At 35.5% G+C, this 27,117-nt stretch overlaps 1 protein-coding gene across 2 annotated transcripts in view; it reads left to right on the plus strand.

The window, feature by feature from the left end:
• The window catches only part of ARID2 (AT-rich interaction domain 2), a 182,947-nt gene that overhangs the window by 102,557 nt on the left and 53,273 nt on the right, over positions 1–27,117 (plus strand). For both annotated transcript variants that reach the window (XM_032173775.2, XM_058426120.1), the window contains exons 7-15: positions 9,188–9,254; positions 9,348–9,598; positions 9,924–10,020; positions 10,101–10,310; positions 11,937–12,104; positions 19,405–19,486; positions 21,387–21,521; positions 22,126–22,322; positions 22,582–25,445. In XM_032173775.2, the coding sequence (XP_032029666.1) occupies positions 9,188–9,254; positions 9,348–9,598; positions 9,924–10,020; positions 10,101–10,310; positions 11,937–12,104; positions 19,405–19,486; positions 21,387–21,521; positions 22,126–22,322; positions 22,582–25,445 (4,071 nt within the window). The remainder of the gene's footprint in view (positions 1–9,187; positions 9,255–9,347; positions 9,599–9,923; positions 10,021–10,100; positions 10,311–11,936; positions 12,105–19,404; positions 19,487–21,386; positions 21,522–22,125; positions 22,323–22,581; positions 25,446–27,117) is intronic.

Below are 27,117 nucleotides of genomic sequence, written 5' to 3' on the forward strand. Positions count from 1 at the left end.
TGAAGAAAATAAAGCAAGACAATGTGATAGTTATAAGACATGTGAGTATATGGTAACGTTAGATAATATGACCAGAAAGGCTTCCCTCAGGAGGTAATATCTGATGATTTTTAGTAGGTTTGAATGATAATAGGTGACCAGCACTGCAGAGGAAGAGTCTTTCTGACAGAGGGAATAGCAAATGCAAATGTTCTGAGGTAAGAACAAATTTAGTTTGAGGTATAGAAAGTATGCTTATGTGCAGGACCATGGTAAACAAAAGGAAAAGTAGTAGCAGACAAATGTGCCTGTTTCAGCTGTGAATATGCAGTTAACAGAAAATTTTAATTAATGACAAAAGATATGTTAATCATGTTATTATATGTATTAAAACTAAGCTTCAGGATGCATTGACTTTGTAATTTAATATATTATCTTTTTTGGACTCCTGTAAGTACTTTTTAAATTATAACACATACTTAGTGTATATGTATAACACATACATAAGCATACACCTCAAGATGTGTTTATAAAGTGAATACACCCATGTAATCATTACCCAGATGAAGAATTAGAACATTATCAGCACCTCTGAAGTACGCCTATTCATTCCCCCTTTCAGTCACTTCTTCATTCACTCCCTTATCTGTTAACCTTTCTTCCTTATTCTACTTCTCTTTTTTTCTTTTGTTCAACATCATGTTTGTGAAAGTTTCATGCATATCGTTGCAAGTATTTGTACTTCATTCATTTCTATTGTTGTATAATGTTACATTGCATGAATATGCAGCAATTTGTCTATTCTGCTGTAAAAAGCAATAAGGATTTAGTTATTTCTAGGTTGGACACAAATAATTTTGCTATGAAGGGTTTTATATATGTATTTTGGTAAATATATGCATGCATTTTTGTTGGGTAATTGACCTAGGAGTGTTAATTGCTAGGTTATAGGGTATGCATATCTGTATTCAGCTTTGGTAGATACTACCAAACGTGTTTTCAAAGTAGTCATACAGTTTTACCTTCTCAACAGTAGTATGTCAGTTCCAGTTCCTCATTGTTGACAGTATTTGGTATTGTCAGTCTCTTTCATTTTAACTATTACAGTGAGTGTGTATTGTTACTGTAGCTTGGTTTTAATTTCCATTTTTTTTGATTGATGAGAACTAGAATACTTTTGGCAATTTTGATAGCTTCTTTTAGACAGTGCCTATATTTTGTCCATTTTTAAATAATTATCTTTTTGATTTGTAAGAGTTTTTTTTCTATATTTTGGATAAAATTTCTTTTTAAGGTGTTGGAAATATTTTCTCTCTAGCTTGCCTTTTCATTCTTGAACGGTATCTTTTGATGAACGTACATAACTTAATGTAGTTCAACATAAATTTTTCTGGAAGTTGGCCATTTTTTGTTCTAGTTACAAAATTTTGCCAACCATGAGGTCAAAAACAGAATATGTTTTTTTCTGTTTTACTTTTCACACTTAGATCTATAATTTTTATTGTGTTTTTGTGTATGTGGTATAAGCTAGAAGTAAAGATTTGTTTTTTTTTCCCCTCATATGGATACCCAGTTGAACCTACATTATTTGTTTTAAAAACTGTGTTGCAGTATCACCGTTGTCATAAATCCACCAATCATATACGTATGGATCTTTTTCTAGATTCTTTTTCATTGGTTTATTTACCCCGTTAGAGCTTGAAAGTACCAGATTTTTAGTCAAGAAATTGAAATTCTTCCTACTACATTTCAGTAAAAATTTATATTTTCTAATTAGAGAAAATATTTATTTTCCTATTTTTATGTATAGCTCATTGCTAAAAATGTTATTTTTGTTTTTATACCTCTATGCAATTTAAAACCCCAGAAAGCAGATCTTTTAATCTTATTTTTCTGTCCTCGTTCTTTCTTGTGTTTTTCATCTCCCTTCTGAGTATGTGTTTTTTTCTCAGTATAACACATCTTTAACTAGATCTTTCAATGAAGATATTTTATTGATAAAATTCTGAGTTTTATAATTGTCTTTATTTTTGTCCATGTTCCATTTATAGAATTGTAGATTATAAGTTATATTTTTCTTGTATTATTGTCATTCTGTTGTTTTCTGCCTTTTCTTCTAGGTTATCTTTCTTCTTCTTTTTTTTTTTTTTGTCAATTTCTGACCTTCTCTTAATTCTGAGCAGCATTCTGGGTAATTTCATTAGACTTGTTCCTTAATCATTTTCAGCTGTGCCTAATATGCTACTTGACCTATTTGTTAAATTTCTATTTTAGTGATCATGTTTTAATTTCTAGAAATTCTCTCCGTCCTATTTTAGATTTTCCCTTTTGATCTTCTTTTTTATGTTTTTAATAATTTTGAAGATATTTTTTAAATCTTTTAATAAATTAATTTGAATTATATAAATTAAGTATATAATATAGAAACAAAATATATAATTATAATATGTAAATTAAAAATTAAATACACTTGATTATTCTAATATCTAAAGCTGTTGTGACTAATTTTACTTATTCCACGGTGGAATATTCCCTTCTGTTTTATAATGTTGGTTACAAATTTCAGCAGACCTGTTTTTGTAGGGTTTTTGTACAGATTGGATTGAAAGTTTATTCTTCCACTACTCTATTGCAATTGCCAATCATCTACAGAGAAATACTGGTTCAGCATGACTATATTAATTTCTTTATTGATTTTCCAGTGACTCGACTAGTTACTAAAACCAAATCAGTGGAGATTGGGGAGTAGGCCAGTGGTACAAAATTTAACCCAAAACTACAGCAGAGACAGTCAAGGCCTTTTGCCTCCTTTTCTTTGAAGGTATTAGATCTTCAAAGTTTTCACCATGATACAGAGCTGCATTCCTAATTCCCCACTTCATAAAGTGACCCAGGGTCCTATATTCTGTCCTCACTACACTGCATCAAGAGCCAAACCATTTGGTCATAGAATTATATACTTTTTTTAACTCCAGAAAATTAGTGATGAAAGTGTAAATTGCACAAAGTGTTTAAATAAGTATGCAGTCACAATGGGGAGTGGAGGTTATCAGTATAATCACTAATCACATGAAATCAAGAAAACACAAATGGCTGGGCACAGTGGCTCACGCCTATAATCCCAACACTTTGACTTTGGGAAGCCAAGGCGGGCGGATCACTTGAGGTCAGGAGTTTGAGACCAGCCTGGCCAACATGGCAAAAGCCCATCTCTACTAAAAATACAAAAAAATTAGCTGGGCGTTGTGGCGGGCACCTGCAATCCCAGCTACTCAGGAGGCTGAGGCAGGACAGTCACTTGAACCCAGGAGGCAGAGGTTGCAGTGAGCTGAGATCATGCCACTTCACTCCAGCCTTTGTGACAGAATGAGACTCTTGTGTCAAAAAAAAAAAAAAGACATTAGAAGAAAACACAAATATAATTGAGGAAGATTAGATGTTTCCTGCTGTTGTGTGTGTTTTCATTAATTTCTGCTTTTCATATATGTTCTATTGCTGCACTTTTTCTAACTTGTTAGAAGTTAGAGCTGGTGCTTACATGATTGATTGTTGTTTTTATTTTTTTAATATATACATTCTAATACATACAGTTAAGACCACAGAATTACCTCTAAGCACAGCTTAACTTTATTCTACCAATTTGATATGTCATGTGTTCATTACAACTGACTATCTTCTCATTTCCACTGTGATTTCCTCTACGTGGGTTATTTATTTAAGTTTTTAATTGTTATGGATATGTAGTAGGTGCATATATTTAGGGATACAGAAGATATTTTGAAACAGGTATATAATGTTTAATAATCACATCAGGGTAAATGGGGTATTCTTCACCTCAAACATCATTTATTTGTGCTATAAACATTCCACTTGTACATTTTTAGTTATTTTTAAACATACTATAAATTATTGTAGTCACCCTGTTTTGCTCTCAGATACTAAATCTTATTCATTCTGTCCAGCTATATTTTGTACCTATTAACCATTCCCACTTTGCCCCAGCCTCTGGTAACCATCATTCTACTCTCCATCTCCATGAGTTCAATTGTTCTACAATTTCCTGAGATGTGAGTGTTGAAATCATCAACTCTAATTATGAATGTTTATATATCCTTTCAGTTCTGTCAGTTTTTACCTTATGTGTTTTGAACCTCTGTTGTTAGTTGCATACACATTTACAGTTGTTATATTTTCCTGATGAATTAACTTTTAAAAAACATTATGTATGAAACTTAGCTACAGCTTTCTTATTATGTTGTCATAATATATTTTTCCCATCTTTATAGTTTTTATCTGTGTTTTTATACATAGTGTTTCTTATAGACACCATATAGTTAGCACTTATTTTCCTTCTCCCCACAGTCTGCCTTTTCTGCGATTTCTGCCTTTAAGTCAGTGCATTAAGCCCATTTACACTTTAGGAAATTAATGATGTAGTTGAGTTTAGGCTCTCAACTTTTATTTATCTAAAAATTTTATTTTGCCTTCATGTTTCAAGGATATTTTTGATGGATATAAAACTGTAGGTTTTAGGGTTTCGTCTGAGCACTTTAAAGATAGCATTGTTATTGACAAGAAGTCAACTTTTTTCTTATTGCTCTTGTATATGTATTGTAGACTCTCACTGCTTTTAATATGTTCTCTTTATTACTGATATTTAATTTGAGTATGATATACCTTGCAGTTTTCATTGCTTATTTTACCTGGGGTTCGTTTAGTTTCTTGGATCTATAGTTTGGTATCTTACATAAAATTTGGAGAGTTTTTCACAATCACTTCTTCAAATATTTTTCTTTCCCCTCTTGGTTTTTTTGTTTGTTTGTTTTAGAGACAGGGTCTTGCTTCGCTACCCAGGCTGGAGTGCAGTGGTATAATTATAGCTCACTGCAACCTTGAACACGTGAGCACAAGCGATCCTCCTGCCTCAGCCTCCCAAGTAGCTGGGACTATAGGCATCCACCACCACACCCAGACCCCTCTTCTTTTCCTGGTACTACATTTACAGTCTGGCCTCTGAATCCATGGGTTCTGCATCCATAGATTTAATCAATCACAGATTGAAAATATTTGGGGGAAAAAAGCAATTTAAAAAACAGTAAAAAGTAATAAAAATAAAAAATTAAAAGAAGACAGTATAACAACTATTTACTTCACATTACACTGTATTTGGTATACTGTATTTAAAGTATGCAGGATGATGTTTGTAGGTTATATGCGAATTCTATACTGCTATGCCATTTTATATGAGGAACTTCAGCTTGTGGAAAATTTGATATCTTTGGAGAGTCCTGGAACCAGTCCCCACAGATACTGAGGGATGACTGAATATGTATATTAGATCATGGGGGTGTTCCACAGGTCACTGAAGCTTTCAGTATTTTTAGACCTTTTTTGTTTTCTGTGTACTTAATTGTATATATTTTCTGTTGTTATGCATTCATCTTTTCTAGTTAAGCAAATCTTGTATATTTTCTTTATTTGCAGATACAGATGGTCCCTAAGTTACAATAAACTTAGTTTTTTTGACTTTACTATGGGTTTATTGGGGGTATTAAATGCATTTTCAACTTATGATGTTTTAGACTTACTAGGGGTTTATTGGGACATAATCCCATCATAAGTCAAGAAACATCTGTATTACATTTTCCAGCTCAAGAAATTTTATTTGATTGTCCTATATTATCCATTTATTTGCTAATTATGTTCATATTTTTATATTACTGAACGTAATAATGTTTTAATATCATTGTTAATTTTCTTGTTATCTTTGTTATTTCACTATCTTATTTTTCTTGAAACTGATTTTTGTCTTGGTTATGAGTCATGTTTCCTCATTTCTTTGTAGATGTAATTTTTTATTAGATGTGACTGTTGTGTGAGTGTGACATTGTTGAATGTCTGAACTTTGGCATTTTTCCAGAATGTTGAACTTTGTTTTAGCAGGCTGTTAGTTCATATATGGATTATCAGAGTAGGGTTGTTTTAAAGCTTTATGACATATGTAGATTAGCCTTTACTCTAGGGCTTGTTTATTCCTTCTACTTAGGTATGACATTTTGGGAATTTCTCCTGAATGAGCTAGGTGTATATGAGGTTTCTCTATTCTAGGAATTGTTTAATTACAGCCTCTTATAATTGTTCTCTCCAGTTTTTTGACTAGCATTGTGGATTTCGAGCATACATCTGTGTAACTTAATACTTAGCAATGAACTCAAAGTATATGTATGTAGATTCATGGAGCTCTTTCTCTGCATAACTCTTTCCTTATTGAAAATTTGCTCTCATATTCTAGCCTCCTTAGCTTTGCTGTGCTCTGTTAAGTGTTTTCAGCTTAGCAATCACTATGATATCTTGGGTTTCTCTTCCCTATGCTTTAGTCTAGAATTAATATCCAAATAAAAATACCAGTCAGTCATTGGAATAACCTTATTTGTTTCTCCTGTTCAATGATTACAGTCTTGCATTAACTTTTTTCCAATCTCTGAAAACAGTTTTTTCATACATATTGGGTTTTGGTAGGATGACTACTCCAGTACCATACTCCATATGGCCTAAACAAATAGTCACTTGAAAGTATTTTTCTAAATTTTAAATTTACATGTTTTTTTTTTACCCCATGACTTTTTAAAAGTGTTTTAATTTGGCTTAACCACAGTTACCTTTATCATTTATTCTTCCTTAGATTGTAGATAATGAGCTTTTCTGTTTTTGTCAGAAAATGTTTTTATGTCACCTTCATTCTTGAGGAACAGTTTCACTGTTTAAAAATTCTATGTTGGCAGGCTGGGTACGGTGGCTCTCGCTTGTAATCCCATGTAATCCCAGCACTTTGGGAGGCCAAGATGGGCAGATCACCTGAGGTTAGGACTTCACGACCAGCCAGACCAACATGGTGAAACCCCGTCTCTCCTAAAAGTACAAAAATTAGTTGGGCATGGTGGCACGCACGTATAATCCCAGCTACTTGGCAGGTTGAGGCAGAATCGCTTGAACCTGGGAAGCAAAGGTTGCAGTGAGCTGCGATCACGCCATTGCACTCCAGCCTGGGTGATAGAGCGAGACCTGTCTCAACGAAAAGACATACGTTGGAAGATATTTTCTTCCATCATTTTGAAAATATCCCATTGTGATTTTTCTCTTTGTTCTTCAGGAGTTTTATGATGATGTTTCCACACCTTTTTTCTTTTTTTATCTTTCTTGGAGTTTGTAGTGCTTCTGAAATATATAGGTTAACATCTTTCAGTTATTTTAGAATATTTTCTGCTCTTATGTTGTCACATATTCTGTCTGCCCATTCTTTCTCATCTTCAGGAACTCCAATTATTTGTATGTTAGAACTTTTCACTGTGTGCCTTATGTCTCATACACTTTTTTCTCTTCATCCTTTTGTCTCTTTATACTTCAGACTTATTTACTTGCCCTCTCTTCTTGCTCATAAATTCACTCTTGGGTTGTATCTAATCAGTTCTTAAACATATCTACTGAATTCTTAATTTTAGTTATGTTTTTCAGTTGTAGAATTTCTTTTTAGTTCTTTCATATAGTTTTCATTCCTTTGCCAAAATTTTTAGTTTTTTATTTCTTTGAACTTACTATTCATTGTCATTTTAAGTTTTGTGTCTGATATCTTTAATATCTGAATTCTTGTGGCCATTCTTTCTTGGTTATTGAACATTGTCTTTTTAAAAAAATGTGCCTACTTTTTTATTGCTACCAAACATTGTTTGTCATGGATTTTTTGTGCAATGGATTTCTTTGATGACCACATGAAGCCAGTAAGCCTTTTTCCAACTAATGGTTTTAAATGCCTGAGAACTTTGATTCCAAAAAAAAAAAAAAACCCAGTTGTTTTGAAATATACACATAATGTCACAGATACTGCTAATATTACTATAGTTCATTGCTTAATATTCAGAGTTGAAGAAATTCTAAAGAAATGTCAAATTTCCAGGCCGGGCGCGGTGGCTTATGCCTGTAATCCCAGCACTTTGGGAGGCCGAGGCAGGTGGATCACGAGATCAGGAGTTCAAGACCAGCCTGGCCAACATGGTGAAACCCTGTCTCTACTAAAAATACAAAAATTAGCCTGGCATGGTGGCGAGCACCTGTAGTCCTAGCTACTCAGGAGGCTGAGGCAGGAGAATTGCTTGAACCCAGGACGCAGAGGTCACAATGAGCCGAGATCGTGCCACTGCACTCCAGCCTGGGCAACAGAGCGAGACACTGTCTCAAAAACAAACAAACAAAAAGGCTGGGTACAGTGGCTCATGCCTGTAATCCCAGCACTTTGGGATGCCGAGGCAGGCGGATCACAAGGTCAAGAGATTGAGACCATCCTGGCCAACATGGTGAAACCCCGTCTCTACTAAAAATACAAAAATTAGCTGGGCGTGGTGGCACGTGCCTATAATTCCAGCTACTCGGGAGGCTGAGGTAGGGGAATCACTTGAACCCGGGAGGTAGAGGTTGCAGTGAGCCGAGATCATGCCATTGCACTCCAGCCAGGGCGAAAAGAGCGAAACTCCATCTCAAAAAAAAAAAAGGAAATGTCAAATTTCCAGTAGTGTTTAATGTACATAGAGATGTCATTTTTTCCCCCGTCCAAGTTCACAGATTTCTGATTTCTGTCACAGTCCTTTTAGTCGTCTGTGGCCCTCAGGTTAAAAAGCCCTAAACATAAAAAGATGCCTTTTTACATAAGTATCTGAAACTATAGACAATCAAATATTTACATCAAAGAATTAATTCCCTAGAATGTAGCAATATCCACATGAACTAAAAATAAGTAGACACATTATTTTCATATTGTGTGACTAGTTTTTAAAACTTATTTTTAAATTTAATTTTGAGATGGGGTCTCACTCTTTCACCCAGGCTGGAGTGCAGTGGCACAATCACAGCTCACTGCAGCCTTCAATTCCAGGCCTCAAGTGATCCTCCTGCCCCAGCCTCCCAAGTAGCTAGGACTTCAGGCACGTGCCACCACTCCTGGCTAATGTTTTGAATTTTCTAGTTTGTAGAGATGGGGTGTCTCTTTGCTGCCTAGGCAGGTCTCGAACTCCCAGCTTCAAGTAATCCTCCCATCTTGGCCTCTTAAAGTGCTGGGATTACAGGCATGAGCCACCATACCCAGCCTGTGTGTGACTATTTCTAAAGCAATAGAATAGTTGTTTCAAATCATGGAGAATTAAATAATTTCTCATTACAGTTTTGGAAAGACATCGTTGATGATAATGAAGTTCGTGACCTCATTTCTGACAGAAACAAGTCTCATGGTAAGTTAGTGAAAGCAAAATTTTTCAAAACCTTTGAAGTATTAGTAATAAATGAAATATTAATTTAAGTGAAATATGTATTTTCTGTTGTAGAAGGTACATCAGGAGAATGGATTTGGGAGTCTTTATTTCATCCACCTCGAAAGCTGGGCATTAACGATATTGAAGGACAGCGGGTACTTCAGATTGCAGTGATTTTGCGAAATCTTTCCTTTGAGGAGGGCAATGTTAAGCTCTTGGCAGCTAATCGTACCTGTCTTCGTTTCCTATTACTTTCTGCACATAGTCATTTTATTTCTTTAAGGCAATTAGGCCTTGACACATTAGGAAATATTGCAGCTGAGGTAAGCATGTGACTGTACCTTAAACTAGTTTTTATAGTTAGCAACATTTATGTTACAATTTTCGGATGTGGCATTTTATAGTTGCCATATTTATAGACTATTAAATGCTTACATGTATTAGTTGCTAAAAATGATGATGTAGAAATATCACACACTTTTATGGAAAAAAATATTTTAAATGATGCTTTAAATTCAGTGATGGCTATTTTTACAATAACATTTTTTAACATGCAACATTGTCCTTGTTATTTTTTATTTTTATTAAATTTGAAGTATACAACTCTGGAAGAAGCATAGCCAATAGTAGTGTTGTTTCTTTTTCCAGCTTTTATTGGACCCTGTTGATTTCAAAACTACTCATCTGATGTTTCATACTGTTACAAAATGTCTAATGTCAAGGGATAGATTTTTAAAGATGAGAGGTGAGTTTTCACTGAAGTATTTACTTTCTAAAGTAAACAAACTATCATTTCTTAATAATACATATTTGTATGTTTTTCAGGCATGGAAATTTTGGGAAATCTTTGCAAAGCAGAAGATAATGGTGTTTTAATTTGTGAATATGTGGATCAGGATTCCTACAGAGAGATCATTTGTCATCTCACTTTACCTGATGTGCTGCTTGTAATCTCAACACTCGAGGTGCTATACATGCTCACGGAAATGGGAGATGTTGCTTGCACAAAAATTGCAAAAGTAGAAAAGAGCATAGGTAAGACTGGATCAAAAAACGCTTATTTTCTTTATTGAGGAAAAGTGTTTAATATGGTACTGTACAAAACCCTCAGTTTATATTTGGGGTTTAGTGTTTTATTTTGAAGAGTCATTACCTCCTCAGGCATACTTGTTTCCATTATTCTTTATTATGCTTTAAATTCAGTGATGGCTATTTTTACAATAATTACATTTTTTAACATGCAACATTATCTTGTTTATTTTTTATTTTTATTAAATTTGAAGTATACAACTCTGGAAGAAGCGTAGCTCAATGAGCAAGAAGCATCTATAATTTAGAGACCAGGATTACATGGCTATCAGTAATTCCTATTTCTTCTCTTAATTTCTGTTGTTACATATTAAATTTGAAATGGACAAAACTGCTATATCTAACTTATCTGAGAGCAGGTCTTTCTGTTTCATATGGCCAGCTACTACTATTAAACAATTAAAGCTAAGTGAAACAGGTTTCCTTCTGTTGCTAGAAGTTGCTGGTAGTGCTGCAATCTTTAAAATTAATGAAGCCACCTCCATAAGAGCTATCAGTTTTAAATATACTTACTAACACATGCCATGTTAACGTTTTACTTGGTGATTAAAATGATATCTTTCTCAGGTGTAATAAATATTAAAATCAGAATTAATAAAGATTCAGCTTGAAAACTGTTATTATTGAGAAGTTAATGTGTCACTTTTCATATCAGTGGTTCTTAAATCTGGCTACACATCAGAATCACTTGAGAATCTTTTCAAGTATATAGATATCCACTGCTGGGCATGGTGGCTCACACCTGTAATTCCAGCACTTTGGGAGGCCAAGGCAGGAAAATCGCCTGAGCCCAGTTTAAGATTACCCTGGGCAACATAGTGAGATCTCATCTGTATGAAAAATAAATAAAATTAGCTGGATGTAGTGGTGCATGCCTGTAGTTCCCAGCTACTTGGGAGGCTGATATGGGAAGATCGCTTGAGCCTGGGAGGTTGAGGCTGCAGTGAGCTGTGATCGTGCCAGCACTCCAGCCTGGGTGACAGAACAAGACCCTGTCTCAAAAAAAAAAAAAAAAAGTATATATATATATGGATAGATACATAGATATAGATAACCAGCTCCCACCCTAGAGCTATTAAATCAGTCTTCAGAGATTGAGCCTAAAAATCTTTTTTTTTTTTTTTTTTTGAGACGGAGTCTCACTCTATTGCCCAGGCTGGAGTGCAGTGGCCTGATCTTGGCTCACTGCAAGCTCCGCCTCCTGGGCTCACGCCATTCTCCTGCCTCAGCCTCCCGAGTAGCTGGGACTACAGGCACCATGCTCAGCTAATTTTTTTTTTTGTATTTTTAGTAGAGAAGGGGTTTCACCATGTTAGCCAGGATGAGCTCAATCTCCTGACCTTGTGATCCGCCTGCCTCCGCCTCCCAAAGTGCTGGGATTACAGGTGTGAGCTGCCACACCCAGCCTAAAAATCTTTTTTTTTAAAGATGCACAGGTAATTCTGATGTACTGTGATTCATGGACTAGCATTTATTCACATTTATAAGTATTCTGTACAACATGTGTTCACCGGTGATGGCATTCATTTATAATATTATTGACTAATAACTATTGCTTTTTATTTATTTTAGACATGTTAGTGTGTCTGGTTTCTATGGATATTCAGATGTTTGGCCCTGATGCACTAGCTGCGGTAAAACTCATTGAACATCCAAGTTCCAGTCATCAAATGTTATCTGAAATTAGGCCACAAGCTATAGAGCAAGTCCAAACCCAGACTCATGTAGCATCTGCCCCAGGTTAGTGTTTTCACATGTTCTTTTTCAGTGTGGTTATGAGTGTATAAGATTTGATCCTAAGAATAAATTTCAATGTGCAGTATAGAGAACATATTTTACAGTAGAGTAGGCCAAAGTGGAATTTGGATATGTACTCTAATTTCTTAGATATTATACATTCCAGGAGTAGCAGGATCAAAGTGAGCTCACAGGAAGAATAGTATAATAGGAAAATTAAGTTGGGCAGGATTTAGAGTAATGTGATGGATTAGATATTCATAATTACGATAGCTATAAGTGCCCACAATAGGCATATTATTTGTGATTTTGGTTATGGGAAATTGACATGCCAGGAATATATTATTCATATATTACCTTATAATTTTCCCAGGTGATCATCAGGACACATAAGTATAATCCTCCTAACATCCTTAAGTCTTGGAACCAACACCACAGAATCAATAGCCTAGGACAAGACACATGCACATATGTATACACACACTTACAAGCATGTATACCCGCATTTATGCACCTTTCCTAGTGTCTCTTAGCTCAATTCTGTTTAGCTCAACTGTAATTATACTACAGACATGTCTAATAACCAGACTTTTCTCTTCAGTCCTTGAACTCCTTTCCACTGGCTCATTATGAGTCATCATTTTTTATATTTTACCACCTTTAGCCTTTTTTTAGAGTGCTTTCTCTACCTTGGTTTATACTAAAAATACATCTTTCATCTCACCTACCCTTCCATTTCCTATCCTCTCACCTCCTGCTGTCCCCAAGACACTTATCTTTCTTTATATTTTTTGAATGGAGGATGCTCGTTTTCTCAATTGATCTTAATTCTCACTTTGCAATTAATACAGAGGCTGTGTAGAATGAATTTCTTCAATTTCTTACTCCTTCAATTACAAGCTTATTAGCATCTGGACTCATTTTCCTTTAGCTTCTGCTCATTTCAGAAAGAGATGCTAATTTCTTCTGAAACTTACTTTGAATATCAGTCTTTCCCATCTCCATGTTCCCATATCTTTAATCTCTTTTTCTTTACTCACTTTTTCCTTTCAGCTAGAAATGCATTTAGGTCTCTTATCCTCCCTCACTAGCCCCAAACCAAAAATTTTATTATCCTTAATCTTTAGCCATCATATCCATTCACCAGATCTTGTTGAGTCTTCCTAAATACCTGGCCTTTTCAATTGCCAATGCTTATGATTGAGATTGAACTCTCATCATCTCTAGCTATCTGTTCTCACATTCATTCATGGTCCCAATTTGTCTTCTACTCCAACTCGTAGTATGAAAATTATGTACTCTATGTCGAGTATGTAATACTTATCATATATTTCATTGATTTCCATTGTGTCCTTCTGAAGTGTATAGATTTGTGTCATATGTTCACTCAACTAACTTGGATCCAACTAACAAAAGTGGACAAATAACAGAAGGCACAAAATAGATAATTTTGACTGCCAGTCTATTCAATGAGCTTTCAACTACAGGTAATAGACGTTAAACAGCCAGTTTATATTGGGGAGTCTTTGGTCAGAATATTAACGGTTTCTCAACCTTGAGAAATAAATGAAACTGTTCATATTGCTAGTTAAGTGGGTGGTGGGAATGTTTTTTACCATCAAAGAAGAAACTAAAGATTAAATTAATTGAGGGACATAAAGGAGCATTGTTAGGGAAATTGATAAAATATCAATGAATACTCAAGGGTGATTTGATAAAGACTATTTTTTGCTGCGTGGTTAGCCGTTGACCTCCACAGTTCTTTTGACCTGAGCAAATGAACCTACTTCTCAACCTAAAATTTGGTCCTCATTTGGCAAATGAAGAATTTAAACATTGAGAATTTGTGGCTTATTCATTTATGTAGTAATTCATTCATAGAGATGGGACCAGACTGCTCGGGATTGAAGAGAGTTAATTTTCAGCTGGAGAGCACTTTATTATTACTTGTGCTCTCCCTGATTGACAACTTTAAATTGTTTGATTGGTTATCCTTTGTGGTTTAGCTATTGCCTGCATAGTTTAATGCTGCTTTTTTATGGAATTACCATCTTTAAACTTTTTGCTCGCTTCCCTCAATCCCTCTGAAAACTTTTATAACCTTTTACCCATTTTTAGGTTAACATCTAAATCTCTATCATAATTTAAATAGTTGCAAAGTATGTATTGTCTTGATGTATATTAAACTACATTTTTAAAAGAAAATAATTACAGTGCTTTTTGTATGCAGTGGAATCTTGATACCATCATTCATTTTTTAAAATACACAAACTCTTTAACATCAGAAATTTTATAATATTCCTCTTTCACCTTGAACTCGTATTCCAGTATCCTCACAAGAGTTTTATCCTAATATAATACATTTTATGTTTGAGATTCTTTTTTATTCATCACCCTATCAATACTTTTTAGGTACAAAATAGACATTTTTAAAGTTTTTCAATTCCTTGTTATTCTTTAAAGCTCTAAATTTTTAAAATTTCATTTGGCCAGGCACTGTGGCTTACGCCTGTAATCCCAGCACTTTGAGAGGCTGAGGCAGAAGGATCACTGAAGGCCAGGAGTTTGAGACCAGCCTGGCAACATAGTGAGATTCCATCTCTACAAAATTAGGAAAAAAATTAGCTGAGCATGGTGATGCATGCCTGTAGTCCCAGCTTGGGCCCAGGGAGTCAAAGGCCATAGTGAGCTATGAATGTGTCACTGCATCCACCTTAGGCAATAGAGCAAGAACCTGGTCTATCTCAAAAAAATATATATATATATATTTGTATATTTGTATATATATATATACACACACACGTATATGTGTATATATGTGTGTATATACATGTGTATATATATACACATATATATAAAACACACATACATATATTTTATCATTACAGGTTTTATTAATAAATGGTACATCACATAGTAAATACATTGTAAATTTTTATAAATAATTATTAAACAAGGCCAGGCGCGGTGGCTCATGCCTGTAATCCCAGCACTTTGGGAGGCGAAGGCGGGCAGATCATGAGGTCAAGAGATTGCGACCATCCTGGCCAACATGGTGAAACCCCATTTCTACTAAAAATACAAAAATTATCTGGGCATGATGGTGTGCGCCTGTAGTCCCAGCTACTCAGGAGGCTGAGGCAGGAGAATTGCTTGAACCTGGGAGGCAGAGGTTGCAGTGAGCCAAGATCGTGCCACTGCACTCCAGCTTGGTGACAGACCGAGACTCCGTCTCAAAAAAAAAAAAAAAAATTATTAAACAAAAATTTACTTGAAATGTATCTCTTAATAAGATGAATAGGACTCTCCCCTCTAATTCTCTAGATGCTATTAATTCAGTGTATCTCTCAATGACTATTACTTACTGCTAGAATAAAACTGGAGTTTAGCATCAATCGTATCCCTGTTTCCCTTTTTATAGATGTAAATTGAAAAATCTAGTTTGCATCATCAAATAGATGAAGATAGAATTTACAGTTCTTTGAACTTCAGAATTATCCAAAAAGTATTAAACTTATTTTTTACAATCATCTGAAAACTTGAGTTCTCCTTTGTTTTGTTGAAATCAAAGAATTAGCAAGTACCTGACTGCAAGAATATACTTGTTACTGTCTTACTTAGGCATCTTGTGTAACCTGATTTATTCAAGAAGTTTTAGCACAGTGGTTCTCAAATCTTAGGTGCATCAGAATCATCTGATAGACTTATTAAAGATTTCTGGGCTACATTCCCTGAGTTTCTGGATCAGGTGGGACCTGAGATTTTCTTTTTTCCTTTTTTTTTTTTTTTTTTTTTAAAGACAGCGTCTCACTCTTGACCAGGCTGGAGTGCTATCTCAGCTCACTGCAACTTCTATCACCTGGGCTCAAGACTATCCTCCCACCTCAGCCTCCTGAGTAACTGGGACTACAGGTGGCCACCACCACACCCAGCTAATTTTTGAATTTTTTTTTTTTTTTATAGAGATGAGATTTCACCATGTTGCCCAGGCTGGTCACAGAATTTTCCTTTTTATCAAGTTCCCATGAGATGCGGATGCTGTGGTCCTGGGACTGTATTTTTAGAATTACTGGGTTAGGAAAATTGAAATATTGTTCATTTCAAGACTGTTACAATGTATTTGATGTTTAGGTGCTTTTTATCATATACTTCAAATATATTTTTGTGAAAACCTTGATGCTGCAGATTTACCTCAGTTGATTTTTCGGAAAATGTCTGCCATGTAACCTAGTAAAGATAGTTTTTATTAACAAAAGCCTCTTGCTTAATCAGACTCTTTTTGTTACTCAGAAAAAGTCCAACATTGTTTTTCAATTCAAGAAAGTAATGTTAGTATGTTAGTATGACACGTTCTTTCCTTCAGAATTTTAACAGTTGAATTTGCCATGAGTTTGTAATGTGAATGAAATAAAATACCACCACCTTCTATACTTTTTCTTTCTTTCTTTCTTTCGTTCTTTCTTTTTTTTTTGAGAAAGGGTCTCACTCTGTCACCCAGACTGCAGTACAGGGGCGCCTTCAGAACCTGGCTTACTGTAGCATTGTCCTCGGGAGCTCAATCAGTCCCCCTACCTTAGGCTCCTGAGTAGATGGGACTACAAGTACATGCCACCAAGTCTGGCTAAGGACGGGGTTTCACTGTGTTGCCCAGGCAGTCTCAAACTCCTGGGATCAAGCAATTCACCCACTTCGGCCTCCCAAAGTGCTGGAATTACAGGCATGAGCCACCGTGCCTGGTCCACCTTTGATATTTCTTTAAAATATTTTCTGTACTTTGTTTACACAGGATTCTGCCTAAGAACTAATGCATTCTTTGACAGTAGTTGAGGAGGCAAGGGCATTAAGCAGAATTATCATTACTCTACAATTTATCTGAATTTAGAACAAACCAAAGGGCCAGAATACCCAGTTTCTAAGGCCCAACTTTGCCCTTAATTGTAATATGTAAAATACTGGTATTGACAGGAAGCTATACCAATAATACCTTGGTTAAGAGGCTTCATGGACACTAATGTTTCTAATTCTCTCTTTAGTGTTCCACATGTTATGCTATAACAATAATAATAGTAGCTAGCGTTTATATAGTGCTTACTTTGTGCTAGGCATTATTTTAAGTGACTTGCACATAATCTAATCCTTATAGCAACATATGAGGTTAATGTACTGTTACTTTCCTCCATTGTATAGACAGAGTTATTTTGCTAATAGTTACACAGCTAGCTAGTGAGTGATGGAATTCTCTGGCTCTGGTTTATGCATTTAACCATAATGCATAATCCTGCAGGGCTATCAAAGATGGGTGAGAATTAAGTCATTTGATTCCAAAATCAGAGAAAAACAATTATCAAAGAGGAGGTGATATTCTCATGCAAAGCAGTTTTAGGAAGAATACATAAGAAAGTTGAGTATCTGGAAATTGATTCAAAGTATAAGGACCTTCATTTAGAATGTCTTCAGGTATCCTGAGGGCTGTGCTCCTCAGTTTGTAGCTACTTTTTATAGTAATTATGTTTCCAGTTTAAATTCCCATTTGTGATTTTATTCTTCTTTCTACATTGTTTATAAAGGCTTCTCATGATTTCAACGTAGTTTCTAGTGTTTCATGAAATTGATTGCTAATTCATTCAGGAAATTTCAGTCTAAGTAGGGTATACTCTTTCATAGTAGCGATGATAAAGGGAAGGAGATTCTACACAGTTTCAGGCCCTAGAAAGTATTTTCTGTATTAATATCGTCAACTTAGAAGGGGAAGAGAAGATAAGCTAGGATTGCCAACAGGAAAAATTATTTTTGTTCTAACTGTTGCATTATCTCAAGGAGCATATAATAGTATGGCCTCTGAAATGTGACAGACCTGGATTCAAATCCAACACTTTTAAAAGAAGTCCTTCCAAGTATACCCAGCTCTGCTATCTCCACCACGTGTTCCTGGCTGAACTTAATCTCTTAGCTTTAGTTTTCTGATCTGTAAAATAGGTATAATTAAACTTAGACTTAAAAGATTAAAATAAATAATGTAAATATAAATGGATTTATACAGAGTATATGTTTGTTAAGTGGCTACAATTAGCTATTACCTCAAAGAAAGCATGGGGCATTCATCAAAGGTTATGATTGCCTCAGATCATTCACACATTTGGCTGTGCTGTGGAGCTTGCCTAGTTCCAGTAATTTTAAAATGCGTTTGTTCTGTTTGAGGGTTCTGAGAAGCTTTGCTAAAATATCATCTGAAAAAAATTGTGTATAATCTGTGTGTTTAAAAACTACATTGCCGTGTCACATAACAAGTTTTCTAAAAAACCTACAAAGTAATGCTGATCGATAGTGAAAAAAGGATAATTAATTTTAATTTTTATTTACAAATACATGATTCAGACTTATAATTTATAATATGACTACTTTTCATGTTTTCATTAGTTCCTTTGTATAACATAGTGGAGAAGAAAAGATAACATACATCATTTTTCTACAGATCTCTTCATGTTAGAAAATAATAGGTGATTTACTCATTTATTCATTGACCTTGAAACTTTTAAATTATGTCATAGATGAAACTTTAGAAAGTATGTGTCTTAAGATTAATAGCTAGTACATTTGTATACAACCAGGTTGCCTCTTTCAGGAAAAAAGTATAATTCAAATTTATTATTACAACAGATATCTTCTTTTTTTCTTCCCCAGAAAAATTATGGAAATCCTTTTTTGAATATGGAACTTTAAATTAGTTCAGCTTTTGTTCACTGTATTCCAAAAATTTTATATATGCCACTTACAGAGTTACTAATCTTTTAAATTAGGTAGTGAAGCTATAATTTCTGCTGCATTCTGCTTCTGTAGCTAAACTGAAAGATGCTCAACTTATGTGTTGAACTGTATGACCCTGGGCCAGTTTTTTAAATCACTTTGAGTCTCAGTTTTCTTATCTGTACCTACCTCACAGAAGAATTAAATAAGCAGATATTGTAAAGTATTTAGTTCAGTGTCTTGCCCATGGGAATAATAGAGGTTATATTAACTGAATCATCCATATTAATTGTTATTGAATCATCCATATTAATTGTTATTATTTGAATGATTGTGAGGTTAAACAAAATAGTTCATATGAATCCTCTAAGACAGTGCCTGGTATGATATGTGCTCCATTATATATTAGGTTTGTTCTCAAATGTGTATACTTTCATATGTTTATATACCTTTTAAAAAGGTATTCATTGTATTAATGGGTTCAATATCCATAAAAAAAGTATGGCAAATAGTGACTAAGTTTTAAGAAATGATGTAGCTAATGTATTTTTTTCTTTAGCTTCCAGAGCAGTTGTAGCGCAGCATGTTGCTCCACCTCCAGGAATAGTGGAAATAGATAGTGAGAAGTTTGCTTGTCAGTGGTAAGTGGTTTATTTCTATTAAGGATTTATCCTTGGGAAGAGTAAAGCAAAGAAAAAAAGGAAATATATTCTACAGACATTCAGAATGTTTTATTCTGTATTCCTTTTTAGTTAGAGTAGAATATCATTTACACAAAGAAAGGACACTTTAAAATCCCCTTGTATATTGGAATAATTTGAAAGAAAAATATTCATCGGAATTTTCAGAATTAAAATAGTATAACTAGAATGTCATTAAATTACACCATTTAACTTTTTTCGGAGTAAAACTTGTGTTAAAAAGTTATCTTTCACTTTGTAGAAAGTACAGTTTGTCAGGTTACAAAATTTGTTCTTCTAAAATTAACATTTTGTTAAAACTGAATTGGACTGACCTTAAGAAAATAAAACCAGGTATTTTAAAATGTCTCTTCTCTTCCATCTAAAACAAAACTTCTTAGTCATTAATAATTTTTGGGGTGTGTGAATAGTAAAGGGACATTAATCAAATGATAGAACAGAAATAAGCAGCTTGACAATATTTCCTTGAAAAGATTGTGTAGTCATATCTGCGCCACTTTCTGAAAAAAAGCAAATGAAGAGTTTTAAAAATTTCACTTGTTATGGATAGTTGCCTCAACATTAGTATGAAGTTCGACTTAAATTCTTTAGGAGATTAACGGATTGAAGTACACAATCACTTTCCAGTGATATATAACGTTAAAAATTTCTTGATCACTTTTCTGCCATTCACTAACATTATTTGTCTCCCATTTCATGCTCCTGTCACTCTTTGTTCCATATTTTTGGTGCTTTCAATACATATTTTTGTTCCTATGACAGTTTTCTCCAGACTTTTCTACTTTGCTTAAATCAGGTTTATGGTTTTAAATATCTCTAATTGTTTGCTTTTTCCTCACCTTCTATATTTTTACACATTGGCCCCTTATACTTGAATCTTTTCCAGTAATATTTGGAAATGTTGTTTGTCTTCTACATTGCAAACAAAATGAAGTTTTTGTATCTAGTCTTTTTGAAATTTCAGTACAGACAGGATTATGAAAGTTGGAAAGAATACATACCATAACCACTATAAAATGTGTGTGTGTTAAGCATAGATTTGGTCTTATAAATGCCAGTTGCACGTTTCTGCTGTTTCTTGGAGATGGGGAAGAGAATCATTTTACAGTTGTTTTTTTTTAATCATAATTACTATTTGATTTAGTTTTTCAGAAAAAGCTAAGTTTGGCCTATTATACATAGTGAGTTATGGAAAGAGTCTATCAGGGTAATTAGGCCTCCAATCCCAATTTATAGGTAAAGGTCATTTTAAGAAAAAGACAAAATGAGGTTTGAATTAGTTTGTAATGGATTACAAATTAAAACTGTTCTGAAATGGGGAAATGGGAGTGTGCAGCATGGAAAGTGTCATTATTTAGGAAGTAGCTGAAAAGCTTAGATAACTTTTTTCTGAAGGAATTTGATCCAAGAGCCAAGAAAAGTTTAACCTTAGTTCAGTTTCCCCCCATTTTCTTCAGCTACAATGCAAATAGCACGTAATTGGGAACTTGCTTTATATTATGAGTATTACAAGACAGGATCCCGAATAGATATTCACTAAATGAAACTATTTCTTATAGAACATTTGTTGTCAGCAGACCAACCCTGCTCTCATTGGGATGTGAACATAGTTTTTATATTTGTTGTCAGTGTCATTTTTAATACTAAAATAAGCATGTTAATCTCTTGATTTAATCTAAAATTTAGCATATATTTTTGCTACTAACGTATGAGTCAGTGAAATTTGATTAGTAGGTATAATTATTAGTTTTAACACATTGCCTCCACATGGCTTTAGTATATTTAAATATGGACTTTCCTAGACTATATTGTATAATGCTTAATTTTTCTCCTCTTTTAGGCTAAATGCTCATTTTGAAGTAAGTCCAGATTGTTCTGTTTCTCGAGCAGAAATGTATTCTGAATACCTCTCGACTTGCAGTAAATTAGCTCGTGGTGGAATCCTAACATCAACTGGATTTTATAAATGTCTTAGGTAGGATCCATAGTTCTTTAAATAAAGTCCATTTACATCACTTACAACATCTCTTGCTCTTTAAAGAAAATACCAAATATCTTATCTAGAATATTTCTACTACTAGAAATTTCGTATGGATAGGTTATAGTGTGGTGGAGGTTTAAATAAAAAGCAGTTTCAGAAATCACATCTGGTGTTTGTGTTGGAACATTATGAGATTTATCAAAGAAATTAAGTTTACTTTCTTTTTCCTACCTACTTTTACATGTTAAAGACATGACTGTATCTTTTTAATCTTGAATAATAGTATATAATATTGTTATCTTCAAATACAAAGACTTTTTGATATTTTGCAAAGTTCATTAAAATAGGTATCTTTTATTAGTTATATGTGGGTGGAATTGTTTAAAACCCAGCGACATTGTTAATAAATAATGATGTTTTAAATGGGATGATTAATCTTTTATATTTCTTTGCTTTCCATCCTTGCAGAATATAACTATGAGTCATACTGGTTCATACATAAGCGACAGTAAACATACTGCTGTTGTTCATGTAAACATAATGTTAGAAGTCAATGTGATAGTTATCAAAACTTACTGATTATGTATATACTTTACAGAACGGTCTTTCCAAATCATACAGTGAAGAGAGTGGAGGATTCCAGTAACAATGGGCAGGCACATATTCATGTGGTAGGAGTAAAACGGAGGGCTATACCACTTCCCATTCAGATGTACTATCAGCAGCAACCAGTTTCTACTTCTGTTGTTCGTGTTGATTCTGTTCCTGATGTATCTCCTGCTCCTTCACCTGCAGGTGTTAATTTTTATTGTATTTTTAAAGTATTACTGATTTAATAATGAAACTGAATGAAAAATGTATATTCTATGCATTTTAAATGTACAACTTTTGTTTCTCCAGTAGCATTTTCTTACTTGGTCTATTACCATATTCGTATGATTCAAAATTGTTAGATGTTAATTTCTTAAAACTATTTTCTCTTAAGTAAAATAATTCCTACTTGGGATTTTCAGTCATTTCATTTGGAATTTTAACGTTTTCTTCATATTTTCAGGAATCCCTCACGGATCACAAACCATAGGAAACCATTTTCAGAGGACTCCTGTTACCAACCAATCTTCAAATTTGACTGCAACACAAATGTCTTTTCCTGTACAAGGTGTTCATACTGTGGCACAGACTGTTTCAAGAATTCCACAAAATCCTTCAGTTCATACCCACCAGCAACAAAATGCTCCAGTGACTGTCATTCAAAATAAAGCTCCAATTCCTTGTGAGGTTGTTAAGGCTACAGTTATCCAGAATTCCATACCCCAGACAGGAGTTCCTGTTAGTATTGCTGTTGGAGGAGGACCTCCACAGAGTTCTGTTGTTCAGAATCATAGTACAGGGCCACAACCTGTTACAGTTGTGAATTCTCAGACATTACTTCACCACCCATCTGTAATTCCACAACAGTCTCCATTACACACCGTGGTACCAGGGCAGATCCCTTCAGGCACTCCTGTTACAGTAATTCAACAAGCTGTCCCACAGAGTCATCTATTTGGCAGAGTACAGAACATACCAGCATGTACTTCTACAGTTTCACAGGGTCAACAGTTAATCACCACATCACCCCAACCTGTGCAAACTTCATCTCAACAGACATCAGCTGGCAGCCAGTCACAAGATACTGTTATCATAGCACCCCCACAGTATGTAACAACTTCTGCATCCAATATTGTCTCAGCAACTTCAGTACAGAATTTTCAGGTAGCTACAGGACAAATGGTTACTATTGCTGGTGTCCCAAGTCCACAAGCCTCAAGGGTAGGGTTTCAGAACATTGCACCAAAACCTCTCCCTTCTCAGCACGTTTCATCTACAGTGGTACAGCAGCCTATTCAACAACCACAGCAGCCAACCCAACAAAGTGTAGTGATTGTAAGCCAGCCAGCTCAACAAGGTCAAACTTATGCACCAGCCATTCACCAAATTGTTCTTGCTAATCCAGCAGCTCTTCCAGCTGGCCAGACAGTTCAGCTAACTGGGCAACCTAACATAACTCCATCTTCTTCACCATCACCTGTCCCAGCTACTAATAACCAAGTCCCTACTGCCATGTCATCGTCTTCTACCCCTCAATCACAGGGACCACCTCCTACTGTCAGTCAAATGTTATCTGTGAAAAGGCAGCAACAGCAGCAACATTCACCAGCACCCCCATCACAGCAGGTACAAGTACAAGTTCAGCAGCCCCAACAAGTACAGATGCAAGTTCAACCTCAGCAGTCGAATGCAGGAGTTGGTCAGCCTGCCTCTGGTGAGTCGAGTCTGATTAAACAGCTTCTGCTTCCAAAACGTGGTCCTTCAACACCAGGTGGTAAGCTTATTCTCCCAGCTCCACAGATTCCTCCCCCTAATAATGCAAGAGCTCCTAGCCCTCAGGTGGTCTATCAGGTGGCCAGTAACCAAGCCGCAGGTTTTGGAGTGCAGGGGCAAACTCCAGCTCAGCAGCTATTGGTTGGGCAACAAAATGTTCAGTTGGTCCCAAGTGCAATGCCACCCACAGGGGGAGTACAAACTGTGCCCATTTCGAACTTACAAATATTGCCAGGCCCACTGATCTCAAATAGCCCAGCAACCATTTTCCAAGGGACTTCTGGCAATCAGGTAACCATAACAGTTGTGCCAAATACAAGTTTTGCAACTGCAACTGTGAGTCAGGGAAATGCAACTCAGCTCATTGCTCCAGCAGGAATTACCATGAGCGGAACGCAGACAGGAGTTGGACTTCCAGTACAAACGCTTCCAGCCACTCAAGCATCTCCTGCTGGACAATCATCATGTACTACTGCTACTCCCCCATTCAAAGGTGATAAAATAATTTGCCAAAAGGAGGAGGAAGCAAAGGAAGCAACAGGTTTACATGTTCATGAACGTAAAATTGAAGTCATGGAGAACCCGTCCTGCCGACGAGGAGCCACAAACACCAGCAATGGGGATACAAAGGAAAATGAAATGCATGTGGGAAGTCTTTTAAATGGGAGAAAGTACAGTGACTCAAGTCTACCTCCTTCAAACTCAGGGAAAATTCAAAGTGAGACTAATCAGTGCTCACTAATCAGTAATGGGCCATCATTGGAATTAGGTGAGAATGGAGCATCTGGGAAACAGAACTCAGAACAAATAGACATGCAAGATATCAAAAGTGATTTGAAAAAACCGCTAGTTAATGGAATCTGTGATTTTGATAAAGGAGATGGTTCTCATTTAAGCAAAAACATTCCAAATCATAAAACTTCCAATCATGTAGGAAATGGTGAGATATCTCCAATGGAACCACAAGGGACTTTAGATATCACTCAGCAAGATACTGCCAAAGGTGATCAACTAGAAAGAATTCCTAATGGACCTGTATTAACTTTGGGTGGTTCATCATCTGTGAGCAGTATACAGGAGGCTTCAAATGCGGCAACACAGCAATTTAGTGGTACTGATTTGCTTAATGGACCTCTAGCTTCAAGTTTGAATTCAGATGTGCCTCAGCAACGCCCAAGTGTAGTTGTCTCACCACATTCTACAACCTCTGTTATACAGGGACATCAAATCATAACAGTTCCCGACTCAGGATCAAAAGTGTCCCATTCTCCTGCCCTGTCATCTGACGTTCGGTCTACAAATGGCACAGCAGAATGCAAAACTGTAAAGAGGCCAGCAGAGGATAACGATAGGGAAACAGTCACAGGAATTCCAAATAAAGTAGGAGTTAGAATTGTTACAATCAGTGACCCCAACAATGCTGGCTGCAGCGCAACAATGGTTGCTGTGCCAGCAGGAGCAGATCCAAGCACTGTAGCTAAAGTAGCAATAGAAAGTGCTGTTCAGCAAAAGCAACAGCATCCACCAACATATGTACAGAATGTGGTCCCGCAGGTAAGTTACTCCATAATCACATTTCTCTTATAAAATTTCTGATCTGTAAATATGATTTTAGAGGGAAATGCACTGTTTTCCATGTCTCATCTTGAAAAGTTACTGTATCAGCTCACTTGTATCCAACCTGTCCTGTTCTTTTTCTCTGGTTTTGTAATATTAGTTTTCAATTTTAGCACATGGTTTAAAGAATCTTTCAATTTTGTTATAGATCCAAATTAATAATTTTGTAGGCCCAAGGTAGAGAAGCAGTTGCTAATCTAACATCTTTTGGAGAATTTAAAAAATGTATCTTAATCTCCTTTTTGAGTTTACTGCACAAGGGTTGGGGCGAATGGGGGTCCTAAGAGTACTCTAAATGGGGATTTCTGTATTTGATTTTGACCTGAGTGTGTTTTTGTTGCCCCTTTAACAGTACTTTTATAATAAGGATGAATCTTGTAATAACTTTATCAATCATATTCTTTTTGTATTTATGTATTGCATTAGTCTCCTTTAGTGTTAAAAAGTATTATTTATTGTAATTTCAATTTGTTTCAGATATTCTGATATTCTTTTCTGTTTCTTACTCCTTTGCTTTACTGTCCTATTCCTGCTATTCCCTTTTTAATGCCTAAGATTCCATCTCTGCATGTCTTAGTAAATACAAGTATTTTCTAAAATCAGCACTACTAAATTGAGGGTCCAATCAGGCTATGAAGATTTTAAGGACAATCTTATATGCTCTTTCCACTGAAATCATGGATTCTCTTAACAGTCGTCACCACCTGTTTCTTGGATCACTTCTCTTTCACTCTGTTCTTCCTAATTCCTACATAGCCAGAACCTTCTATGACTACTGCCAACTCTGCTGACACAGTTCTGGCTTGGGCTTCTTCTGTATGGTTACGGTGATGACAGCAGATACATGGCTATCGTTGGCATTAGTGCCAAATCTAGGTGTGGGCAATAGCCAAATGGAAAGTACAAGAACAAAAGGAAGAGCCCCTTGCTTCAGAACAGTTATTCTACCTATTAGTAGAATAACTGAGAGGTACCAGTCCGTGGCCCATTAGGAACTGGGCCACACAGCCGGAGGTGAGCGGCAGGGGAGCGAGTGAAGCTTCATCTGTATTTACTTACAGCCGCTCCCCATCACTCGCATTATATCCTGAGCTCTGTCTCCTGTCAGATCAGTGGCAGCATTAGATTCTCGTAGGACCACAAGCCCTATTGTGAACTGTGCACGCGAAGGATCTAGGTTGCACGCTCCTTAGGAGAATCTAATGCGGGATGATCGGTCACTGTCTCCCATCCCCCAGATGGGACTGTCAAGTTGCAGGAAAACAAGCTCAGGGCCCCCAATGATTCTACATTATGGCAAGTTGTATAATTATTTCATTATATATTATAGTGTAATAATAGAAATAAAGTGCTTAATAAATGTAATGCGCTTGTATCACCCCAAAACCATCTCCTCACTCCCTGGTCTGTGGAAAAATTGTCCTCCATGAAACCGGTCCCTGGTGCCAAAAAGGTTGGAGACTTCTGCTTTGAGGGATGTTATATACATGGCAATAATTAATCCTGAGTTATTGATGGAAAATACTGTATCATTTTTAATTGAGGCTTCCACATGTTGAGCTTTTCACTTAAACACAATTTTTTAATTAGTGCAATGTGGAGTATATAG

Source organism: Hylobates moloch, unplaced genomic scaffold (assembly GCF_009828535.3).
Source record: "Hylobates moloch isolate HMO894 unplaced genomic scaffold, HMol_V3 SCAFFOLD_13, whole genome shotgun sequence".
Classification (NCBI taxonomy): domain Eukaryota; kingdom Metazoa; phylum Chordata; class Mammalia; order Primates; family Hylobatidae; genus Hylobates; species Hylobates moloch.